A 12,123-nucleotide genomic window follows, 5' to 3' on the forward strand; every position below is an offset into this window, starting at 1 on the left:
ATAGAAACATCAATGATGAGAGGCATTGATCGGCTGCAGACCGCAACCCAGGCATGTGCCCTGACTGGGAATCGAACCCTGATTGCCTGGGATCCTAGGTCTATGCTCAACCGCTGAGCCACGCCTGGCTGGGCTAAAAGCATTCCTTGATTTGAGAAAACTTACGTTTTTATTCTGAAAATTCAATCATTCTTCATTGAATGGAAGAAACTAACTGTTCACAAATGTTCACAAAGTTTTAAAGAATAGTTATGTCTATAATAGAGCCAGAGGAAGACACTATCAAACTAGAATCAGGAAAATTTGTCTTTGCTGTCTCTCAGCTTCTCATTCTGAACCATCTCCTCATTTCCTCTCCTTTCTGCCCTTCCTTCTCCATAGATTTTAAGATTTTTATGCTGCAGGATAAAAATCCTAACTTGTTATGTTAATATTTTATGAATACTTGTGTTTTTAAAGGAAACATGTCCAGGAGAAGGCAAAATAAAATCAATAGCACTAAATCGGTAAACACATAATTCTATGTTCCATTAATAGCTCACATCAGGAGTTATCTTTTAGACACGGCTTTTCTGCAGAGGGCACACTGATGTAAAGGTCTGAGAGAGGGGGCAGGTATAAGAGGATGAATTCTATACACGAACTGAAATGCTCTGCATAGCTTACCATCTACAATCTCTAAAAGTTGGAGACTGGCCATGGAAAATATTAATATTGAAGGCAATGCCATTCTTAATGTCTTGCCACAATTCTTTTTTGTGTTCCTAAACTTCAATAGAGATATCAGGTTTTCTTTAGAAGCTATGTATGAAGCACATAGAGGGAAAATTTAATCTGCATACTGAAAGGAGAAAATAATTGCTAAAAACCACAGTCAAGAATATAAATGAGTTGCATTGCTATTTGGTAACACTGAAATTAATAAAAATTTTAAAATAAAATTCTAGATAGTGGGTAACAACCAGTTTCAGAAAGGTGCAATTAATACGGTAGTGTTGGCCACCATGCCATTTAAATGTTTTGCATTTCAAAGCCTACATTACCCAGCACCACCCTGTTTAAGATGATGAAATTGCACTGTATGATATCAGAGCAGTAGAAAACATTCTAAGAAGATACTTCCATTTTCTCTTCAAACTTCTAATATTAATTTGGATGAAAGTAATCCTTTTCAATCTCCTAAAATTAAAGGTGATTTTCAAATGCTCTCCATTAGTAAACATAATCATGACTCCTTTCTCAAAGTGAAAGAGCTAATATTTGACTACCACCAGCAGTGCCTCATTCTGACGAATGAGAAGATAAAGGCTACTGTGTAAAATTATATAAATAACTGAAACTTTTTCTGCTGCTAAAATAAGCAATACACACTGACACAGGTATCACCACACCGAAATAAAATAAAAACATTTTAAAAGCTTAAAACACAATTCTATAGATTGGAACATTCTTATGAATGAACTTCCAGTCATCATACTGGAATGTTAAGAATAAAGTATGGCTCAGTCTGTGTGGCTCAACAGTTGAGCATCAACCTAGCATCCAGGCGATTGGGGTTCGATTCCTGGTCAGGGCACATGCCCGGGTTGCGGGCTTGAGCCCCAGTCAGGGGCGTGCAGGGGGCAGCCAATCAATGACTCTCTCATCATTGATGTTTCTCCTCTCTCTTTCTCCCTCTCCTTTCCTCTCTTTAAAATCAATAAAGATATATTTTTTAAAAATAAATAAAGTATGAACATTGAATATTGAAGATCTATTATGCATTATAAGTTATGTTACACTACACCCATTCTTTACTTAGGGAGCAAAAAGTACAATTTTACCATGAAGAAAATGTATTAGGTCATTTTTTGTGTGACTGTAACAGGGTCATTTTAAACTTTAGATTTGGAAAAATAAGTAAACTTGTGAATTAAAGTATTAATCCTACATCTGTAACATTAAAAAAAGATAATGGCTTATTTTTTATTGTTATTTTTTAATCCTGACCGAGGATATTTTTTCCATTGCTTTTCTGAGAGAGTGGAGGGGAAAGAGAGAGAGATCGACTGGTTGCCTCCGGAGGGAGCCTCAACCTGGGCAGAGCCTGCAGCCAGGACTGCCCTTGGCTGGAACTGAGTCCCTGGGCCACGATCTAACCACTGAGGAACACCGCCTAAGGCATAAAGGCTTCTTTTAAAAACCTACAACCACATTAAATATTTGTATTAAATATATAAATATTTCAGGATAAATGGCAAATTTTTTAAATTGACATATCAAGCAAAAGTTCATGCAAAGAATACACCAGACAAAATATAAAATAAACTTTGAAAATAAACTATGTCCCAATAGGTATTTCCAGATATATTTAAGGTATTTTAGAAATACGCTATACAAAGAATGAAGATATTCCAAGACATGTGTATGAAAGGAAAAGTGGTGAAATAAAGTATTCCCAAAACAAAATATGAAAATTAAAAGTAATACCCACCTTCCTAGAGGGGTTCCCTCCAATAGGTTGTTCTTCATCTTCAGCCTTTGGTACTGGACACGAAGGAAGGCTGGGGCTGAAGGCCATGAGGTCCGTCTTGGGCGCGCCCTCCCCAGAGCACACCCGCGGCCGCCTCTGCTGCGAGGCCGACCAGCTGCCCCCCGCGCCCGGGCACACCAGCCTGGGCTGCCCCGGCCCGCACGCGGCCCCGCTCGGCGCCGCCGAGCACCGCACGGCCGTGTACAGCAGCAGCGTGAGCACCAGCAGGCTGGACACCGCGCAGATGGCGACGATCAGGTACACGTTCACGTCCACCAGCGCCGCCCCGGGGCCCGCGGCGCCCGCAGACGCCGACACAGAGGCCTTGGGCGCCTGGCCGCCGTCCACCAGCGACAGCAGTACGGTGGCCGTGGCCACCAGCGCCGGCTCGCCGTGGTCCTTCACCAGCACCAGCAGGCGCTGGCGCGGCGCGTCCGACTCGTCCAGGGCGCGCGTCGTGCTGATCTCGCCCGTGTACAGCCCCACGCGGAACGGGCTGCGCGCGCCGCCCGCCGCCGCCTGCAGCTCGTAACACAGCCACGCGTTGTAGCCCGAGTCCGCGTCCACCGCGCGCACCTTCGCCACCACCTGGCCCGCGCCCACCGACCGCCACACCAGCTCGCTCGGCCCGCCCGCCCCGCCGCCCGCCCCGGGCGGCAGCAGCGCGGGCGCGTGGTCGTTCTCGTCCAGCACGAACACCTGCAGCGTCACGGTGCTGCCCAGAGGCGGCGCGCCCGCGTCGCGCGCGCTCACCTGGAACTGCAGCAGCTCCAGCTCCTCGCGGTCCAGGGGCTGCAGCGCGTACACGCGGCCGCTCTCCGCGTGCACGGACACGTAGCTCGACAGCGCGCGCTCGCCCGCCCGCCGCTCCACCAGCGAGTAGGACACCAGCGCGTTCTCCTGCGCGTCCCGGTCGCGCGCCGACACCGTGAAGATGTGGCAGCCGGGCGGGTTGTTCTCCTTCACGAACACCGTGTACTCGCGCTGCGCGAACTCCGGCGCGTTGTCGTTCACGTCGGCCACCTCCACGGACACGCTGGCTGTGGCCGACAGCGAAGGCGAGCCCCCGTCCCGCGCGGTCACCACCAGTTCATAGTTCGCCATGCTCTCGCGGTCCAGGGCGCCGTCCAGCACCAGTGAATAGTAATTCTTGAAGGTGGACACCACCTTGAAGGGAACATGGGGTGACAGGGTGCAGGTCACCTGCCCGTTGGCGCCAGAGTCACGGTCAGACACGCTGATCAAGGCGATGACGGTGCCCACCTGAGCATCCTCTAGCACCGGGAGAGACAGTGAAGTGACAACCACCTCCGGTGAATTGTCATTTTCATCCAGGATTTCCACTAGCACGGTGCAGTGACCAGCCATAGGTGGGTTTCCTTTATCTGTAACATCTACATGAATTTCGTAAGTGTTACTGTCCTCAAAGTCGATAGCGTCATTTACTCTTATTTCTCCTGTCCTTTCGTTCATTAGAAATTTCCTTCTTATGCTGGGTGTAACCAAAGAGCTAAATGAGTACATCAATTCCTTGTTTATTTCTTCATCCGCATCGGAAGCATTTAGCCATATTACTAATGTTTGGTTCGGTGTATTTTCATACATCTTCACTTCATAAATAGACCGGTCAAATACGGGGGCATTATCATTGGCATCCAACACCAGGATCAGCAGAGAAACAGATCCAGTAAGCTCAGGTTTGCCTCCATCAGTTGCCGTTAATAACAACAAAAGCTGAGGATTTTCTTCACGATCCAGCAGTTTTCGTAGAACAAGTACCGGGAATTTGCCTTTGTCTTTCTTGTTTATAATATCAAGAACGAAAAACTCGTTGGGACTGAGTCTGTACGTGAGCATTGCGTTTTGTCCAACATCCGCATCAGATGCGCCTTCTAGTGGAAATCGAGAGTCAAGCAGTCGCAGTTCCGGGATTGAGAGCTTTTGCTCTGAGACGGAGAACACCGGCGGGTTGTCGTTAATGTCCGTCACCTCCACCTCCACGTGGAAAACCCGCAGCGGCCTCTCCACGATCACCTCCAGGTGGATGCTGCACTCCGCGCTCCGTCCGCACAGCTCCTCGCGGTCGATCCGAGAATTCACGAACAAAATGCCATTCTGCAGATTCACCTCCAGAAGGTCCCCGCGGCCTTTGGGCGCCACCCGGAACAGGCGCGGCACCAGCTCCGCCAGCTCCAGCCCCAGGTCCTGCGCGATGCGGCCCACGAAGGCGCCGTGCTTGGCCTCCTCGGGGACCGAGTAGCGGACCTGGCCGCTCCCCGTTTCCCAGGCTGCGAGGAGTAAAAGCGAAAGCAGCAGGCGCCCGGTTCTCAGGTCGCTGGGTCTGAAGACCAACATTATACGTACCTTTCCCCCGTTTTACAAATCCATGAAGCGGCCAGCGGTCTGGAGGACTCACAGGCTCTGAACTCCTTACATTCAATTTTATCGAAGTCGCTGCGATCTCAGAATGAAGCTCCTTCCTAGTCCTTGAGACACACAGGATTGCGCCTTTGTTCTAAAAACCCATTTTGTGGAGGACAGCGACATCCGGTGGCTTAATGTGTAAGTACAATTCTATTAGTTAACTTCTCTTTTACTCAAATCTTTTTCCCCTCCATGATTTGATACTTTAATTCGGCAAGGGCACAGTTCAGGTGTGGGAGGGCCCACCACCGGCCCCCGTGGCCTGCAGCCAACCCTTCGCGCGCATGATTCAGGGGCACAGCCACTCCCAACACAGACTCAAGCTCTCACACACTCCCTCCAGTACTCCTAGGCGACCCCAGGGTCCCGCTGCCCTCCCAGCCTGCAGAGAGGAGTCTCAAGAGCAGTCCTCCCCCCTACTAGCACCCAGGGCACTCACAGCCCATCTTCGATTTTTTGGTCCCTGAGGGGGGTCAGACTGGGAGGAGGACAGTGCTCCAAGGTGGTGGTGGCCAGGTGGTGGTGGCAGGAGCTGGGGCAGGAGAGGAGGTAGAGGGAGCTCCATGGGTCAGGGTGGGCCAGAACCCCTCAAAAGGTGAGAACTTCAGGGGGCTGGTGGGGAGAGGGGAGCTGCTGTGGAAGTGCCTGGGGGAGCGCAGCTTGGGCGGAAAGGAGAAGCCCCCCTTGATGCTGCCCAGGTCAGAGGGTGCGATGCACATGAAGCCCAGGAAGGCCCAGTTGTCGCTCCCACCAAGGGCCGTGTCCTTTGGACAGTCATTCTGATTTTACATATTTGTATCTCTATGGGCTGTCAAAGTCTCACATTATGTCTCTTTTGTGAATAACAACAATCTCTGTGCATTGCTAATGCAAATCCCTAGTAAATGGGCAAAAAGAAACTGAATTATTATTATAATTAAAATGACTCAAAAATGTATGATTTCCACTTTCATAGACAACTACTTTTATCATTGTTATACTTAAGCTGTTCAAATACCTCAAATATACAGTTTTGGAATTATCTAATAGTTTTATCAGTGTCGGCAATTTTTCATCAACATCTGCCATAAAAATATTTTCTTGGAATCAAATATTCAGTAACTTAAGTTCTCCAATAATATATGTATGCTACTGAAAAAACTTAAAGTTTCTCTCCCCCCCCCCGCAAAAAAAAAGGAAAGCTTAATAAGACCTTTGGTCTTGTCCAAGATTAGTTTCTTTACTTTAATGATGTTATGATTTATAAAAAGAGACACTTTTAACAGATCAATAATTTTGAACTCTTTTAGTTGTTATTTAAAGCTGAAAATAGAGCAACATTTATGAATAAGAAAACTGATGGGAATGAGGGTTACTGGGTTCATTGACATGTGTGCTACTAAATTCTGTTTTTATACTTCTCCACTCATTTAAAATGACTCTGTTGCCAAAGTCCATTCAAATGCTGATTTTAAGAGTTACTTTCTTATAAAGCATAAATTAAAATGTAATGAGTTATCCATCCATCCACAATACCAATGTTCATTTTGAGCTACTATCTGGAGTCTCAAAATAAGTTTATCATCGATTAATCATTCAATGCAAGGTAATTACATAAACCTAACTTCATTCCTGTTAATGTGCATAAATGTCTGAAAATAAATTTCCAATAATAAATAAAAAGTAGGGGTAGCTAAATTACATCCCAACATATAATAGGAACTTGCTTTGCCAAGCATCTTATAGGGCTATTGGATCTAAAACTTTAGTTGGATAAAAGTCACCCAAGGTACTTGTTAATATGCAAATTTGCTAGTACCTCTTATTACAGAAATTCTGAGGTGGAGTATGGGAACCAGAAGGCCTTCAGGTGCTGCTAATGCAGTTAGCATGATCAGATTTAATAAATGGTTGACCACAGACACCAGTTTGCCTGGAATATGCTTTATTAATGCTGTGGTCTTATATACTTATTTATAGTGCCCTGTTTAGTCACAAAAGTGTCTGAGATTGGCTCATAACTTAGTCAACTCTATCTAGAAACTCCAACCTAGGAACTGGCATACAGGAGCTTCACTGTTGCTTTCATGATTCTAGCTTGAGTTGGGGAATGCTACCTACAGAAGCACAGGGAGACAGTTATTGGGCACAGTACCTCCATATTTTTAACTGCCCGGCTGTTTTGAATCCTAACCTTCCTGAATCCCAATGTACTCATACTTCCTGATGACTGATAAGATAGATGTTCACTTATCCTCTGAAAATTTACATATGGTGACAGCCCATATTCTGGGAGAGAATAAAAATTACTATAAAGGACTAAATTACCAATTATGTCAACATGGTCATCAGTAATAAAGAATTAAATGTATTTTTATAGAAGATAGACTAAGTACTTAATAATAATACTAGCTCTAAGCAATTAAAGGTGGGGTTTTTTAAGTGGATGACATCTGTACCACTTCTTAATCAATATAACATATTCAAATACCTCAGCCCAAGTTCAAGTAGCATATGGAATCGGGGGGGGGGGGGGGAAGCTCAAGGACAGAGATATGTGAAGGTTTAAGTCTAGATTTTAGGTGAATTGTGCTGATAGACATAGACAGGTTTTACCACAGAAATTCAGAGACTATTCAAGTTTTAAAGGAATTAAAATAAAAAACAGATTGTTCTGTAGCATATGCCAAACATGTGTTCTACAGAATGAAATTTTAAAAATAACTGAAATATTTAATCTTACTTTCATTTTCATGGTTATACTATTGTGGCTCTATTCTCAAAGCCACTCTGATCTTTCTCCACTGAGTTTCTAATTAATGAATACCTTGTAAAATACCTAACAAAATAAAAAATAAAATAGCTGAATAGAAATATTAATCACATCACAAAAACTCCACAGAAGTACAAAGGAAGTTTTAAAAATATAAATTAGAAAACAAATGCTTGAGCTACCAATAGAGTATGAAGAACCACCGACTTGAGCTACCAATAGAGTATGAAGAACCACTGACTTGAAATTTATATTTACAGCTACACCATCAGATATCCAGATTTCTGTCTTTTGGAATATTAAAGAAAAAGTAAATACTCATATAAGCTGGTAGAGGTAATTTTTTAAGCTCCAAACTATAAATTTCAAGAGAACTGAAACTGTAGAACATAGTAGATCTTTCATGTCCAAGCATTATATCATTACCAGAAATTTTCAATCTGAGAAAGTCTTCTTGAAGAAAGAAAATACCAGTCAGGAAGTATTTTGTCCAATATCAGATAAAATATGAATTTCAATAAATTTTCTAAGTGTAGAAAAGATTCTCAATCAACATTTTCTTATGATCTACATTGTCAGGCATAGAGAAACATGTTTTACACAGTTTTGATAAGAATTATATTTGTAACATTTATTGTTAGAATTAGATTCCTAAAGCTAAAGCAACTGTTTTCAGGTGTATCCTGGAGGTTACTCACTGAAGGTATAAACACTGAGTAGTGCTGACCAACCATGTCTCTAGAAATTCTCCATCCACAGAAAGGTAGAAAATTACAGAGTTCACTAGGTAACAGTTACTACGTGTTTCTGCAACGAGGTTTCTGATAACCAGTGCTATTAAGCTAAAATATTATCCATACCTTAGAAATTAATAAATGATAGAGTGGTGTTGAAGTTCACTTAATGTGTAACAATTAAATTTATTTTCACCAAATAGTTTTCAGGTACACTGACATCACAGCTTTAGTGATTCAATATGACTCCCATAACAGGTATTAAATGAAAGAAGGAGTATTTTCTGGAAAGGTGATAGGTTCCACTGGCTTGATTCTCTGTGGGCTTGCAGGTCCAGACAAAGCCCAGAAGCCTACGGGATACAGGGAGAGGCACCTAATGGGTGTTTCTCTCACACGTGAATGTTTCTCTATTTCTCCCTTCCTCTCTCTGAAGTCATTTTTTTAAATATATCCTCTAGTGAGGATTTTTTTAAAAAAAGTAATTCAGCACCTAATGAATAATTGTTCAATGTATGGTGTATAATGATTTTCTACTGGAAGTGGAAACAAGCAAACAGTAGTTATAAACTTAAGGTATTTACTTTCTAGCAATAAAATTTTAAATGAGCCAGATGAATAAAAATAAATATGCAAAACTGTTTAAATGTACTATATAATAAGAATATTTTCTAGAACTAAAAATATATATTCATAAATAAAATATAAGAGCAACCTACCTTCGCAGAGGAGTCAAAAGAAGCTTCTGGATCTCCCGTTGCAACTACAGATCCAGGGGGACCTGGAGGAGGAAGGCTGGGGCTGAAGGCCATGAGGTCCGTCTTGGGCGCGCCCTCCCCAGAGCACACCCGCGGCCGCCTCTGCTGCGAGGCCGACCAGCTGCCCCCCGCGCCCGGGCACACCAGCCTGGGCTGCCCCGGCCCGCACGCGCCCCCGCTCGGCGCCGCCGAGCACCGCACGGCCGTGTACAGCAGCAGCGTGAGCACCAGCAGGCTGGACACCGCGCAGATGGCGACGATCAGGTACACGTTCACGTCCACCAGCGCCGCCTCCGAGCCCGCGGCGCCCGCAGACGCCGACACAGAGGCCTTGGGCGCCTGGCCGCCGTCCACCAGCGACAGCAGCACGGTGGCCGTGGCCACCAGCGCCGGCTCGCCGTGGTCCTTCACCAGCACCAGCAGGCGCTGGCGCGGCGCGTCCGACTCGTCCAGGGCGCGCGTCGTGCTGATCTCGCCCGTGTACAGCCCCACGCGGAACGGGCTGCGCGCGCCGCCCGCCGCCGCCTGCAGCTCGTAACACAGCCACGCGTTGTAGCCCGAGTCCGCGTCCACCGCGCGCACCTTCGCCACCACCTGGCCCGCGCCCACCGACCGCCACACCAGCTCGCTCGGCCCGCTCGCCCCGCCGCCCGCCCCGGGCGGCAGCAGCGCGGGCGCGTGGTCGTTCTCGTCCAGCACGAACACCTGCAGCGTCACGGTGCTGCCCAGAGGCGGCGCGCCCGCGTCGCGCGCGCTCACCTGGAACTGCAGCAGCTCCAGCTCCTCGCGGTCCAGGGGCTGCAGCGCGTACACGCGGCCGCTCTCCGCGTGCACGGACACGTAGCTCGACAGCGCGCGCTCGCCCGCCCGCCGCTCCACCAGCGAGTAGGACACCAGCGCGTTCTCCTGCGCGTCCCGGTCGCGCGCCGACACCGTGAAGATGTGGCAGCCGGGCGGGTTGTTCTCCTTCACGAACACCGTGTACTCGCGCTGCGCGAACTCCGGCGCGTTGTCGTTCACGTCGGCCACCTCCACGCACACGCTGGCGGTGGCCGACAGCGAAGGCGAGCCCCCGTCCCGCGCGGTCACCACCACAGCATAGTCCGCCACGCTCTCGCGGTCCAGGGCACCGTCCAGCACCAGCGAATAGTAATTCTTGAAGGTGGACACCAGCTTGAAGGGAACATGGGGTGACAGGGTGCAGGTCACCTGTCCGTTGGCACCGGAATCGCGGTCCGACACACTGATCAAGGCGATCACACTACCGAGGGGAGCGTCCTCCCTGACCGGAAGGGACAATGAAGTCAAGGAAATCTGAGGCGCATTATCATTCATATCTAAGACTTTTACCAAAACTATACAATGACCTGCCATGGGTGGGTGGCCTCTGTCCGTGGCGTCAATGCGGATTTTATAGGAATTCACTTTTTCAAAATCCAAATTCTTTCGAACTGTTATCTCTCCACTATCGGGATCTATGCTAAACTGATCAACAATCATGGGTGGAACAAGGCTATTGAAAGAATAATAAATCTCCTGGTTGGCTCCTTCGTCGGGGTCAGAAGCATTCAGTCTGATAACGGTTGCTCCGGGGCCCGAGTTTTCGAATATTCTTACTTCATAGTCAGACTCTTGGAAAGTGGGGGCATTGTCGTTCACGTCCAGCACCGTGACCAGAAGCTGAGCAGTGCCGGTGAGCTCAGGTTTGCCTCCATCAGTGGCCACGAGCAGTAAGTTATGCTGGGCAGTGTCCTCTCGGTCCAAAGATTTCCTTAACACGAGCCCAACTTGTGTACTGTCATCGCTGTTTGTTTTCACATCCAGCCTGAAATGTTCACTGGAACTGAGTTTATAGCTTAAAACGGAGTTAGCTCCAATATCTGCATCCCAAGCACCCTCTAGCGGAAACCGAGAATCTTGCAATCTGGATTCTGAAACAAACAGCTTTTGCTCCTTTACAGGGAACACGGGCGGGTTGTCGTTAATGTCCGTCACCTCCACCTCCACGTGGAAAACCCGCAGCGGCCTCTCCACGATCACCTCCAGGTGGATGCTGCACTCCGCGCTGCGCCCGCACAGCTCCTCTCGGTCGATCCGAGAATTCACGAACAAAATGCCATTCTGCAGATTCACCTCCAGAAGGTCCCCGCGGCCTTTGGGCGCCACCCGGAACAGGCGCGGCACCAGCTCCGCCAGCTCCAGCCCCAGGTCCTGCGCGATGCGGCCCACGAAGGCGCCGTGCTTGGCCTCCTCGGGGACCGAGTAGCGGACCTGGCTGACCCCAGCCTCCCAGGCTGCGAGGAGCAGAAGCGAGAGCAGCAGACACCGGGCTTCCGGGCCTCCACGCCAAAAAAACACCATGTCAAGTACTGGTTTTATTGCTATCAAAGAGCTTGTTTGATACAAAAAGGAACTACTGCATCGCCTGGAGTCTTTAATCCAATTCCGCTGCCTCCGCCATTGCGCAGTGTTTAGAGACGGATGCGGGACTAGCGAGGAAGTCCGGGGCCTGCCTAGACAGAACTTCTTTGTAGACAGCGACATCATGCGGCTCTAAAGGGTAATGATTATTGGATTCACTGACCTCCGCTATAATGGGGGTTCTTTTAATCCAGTGAGTATTTTCTTCTCCCCTCTTCTACTTAATAGTGGATCTTAACCTTTATCAGTCGCAGAGGCATTTATAACGTCTGGCTCCTTACATTAATTTGGTTCCACAGGGGGGTCTCTTTTTTCATAAAGAAAGAAATCTCTTCCCAATATTTTAAATATTGATATGTATACCTTAAAAGTTACTACTTTACTTATTCACCTTAAAAGTTACTACTTTACTTATTCACCTTAAATGCCTCAATAGTAGGTGATAGCGCTCTCCTTTGAATTCATCCATTGGCAATTCTCAATCGTAAAGAGTTTTCAAATATTTTGTGCTCCTCCCCTCAC

The 12,123-nt window shown here is 47.2% G+C and overlaps 1 protein-coding gene across 7 annotated transcripts in view; it reads right to left on the reverse strand.

The window, feature by feature from the left end:
* The window catches only part of LOC308555968 (protocadherin alpha-C2), a gene marked incomplete at its 5' end in the record, with an annotated part of 195,225 nt that overhangs the window by 141,285 nt on the left and 41,817 nt on the right, over positions 1–12,123 (reverse strand). Inside the window, one exon of one of the 7 annotated variants that reach the window (XM_081134806.1) lies at positions 9,142–11,541. The exons of 4 other annotated variants lie outside the window; for them this stretch is intronic. In XM_081134806.1, the coding sequence (XP_080990932.1) occupies positions 9,142–11,541 (2,400 nt within the window). Of the gene's footprint in view, positions 1–2,473; positions 4,931–9,141; positions 11,542–12,123 lie in introns of those variants that run through there. 2 more of the 7 variants (XM_081134803.1, XM_081134808.1) reach the window with 2 other exon arrangements.

Source organism: Miniopterus schreibersii (assembly GCF_964146895.1).
Source record: "Miniopterus schreibersii genome assembly, chromosome: 4".
NCBI lineage: Eukaryota > Metazoa > Chordata > Mammalia > Chiroptera > Miniopteridae > Miniopterus > Miniopterus schreibersii.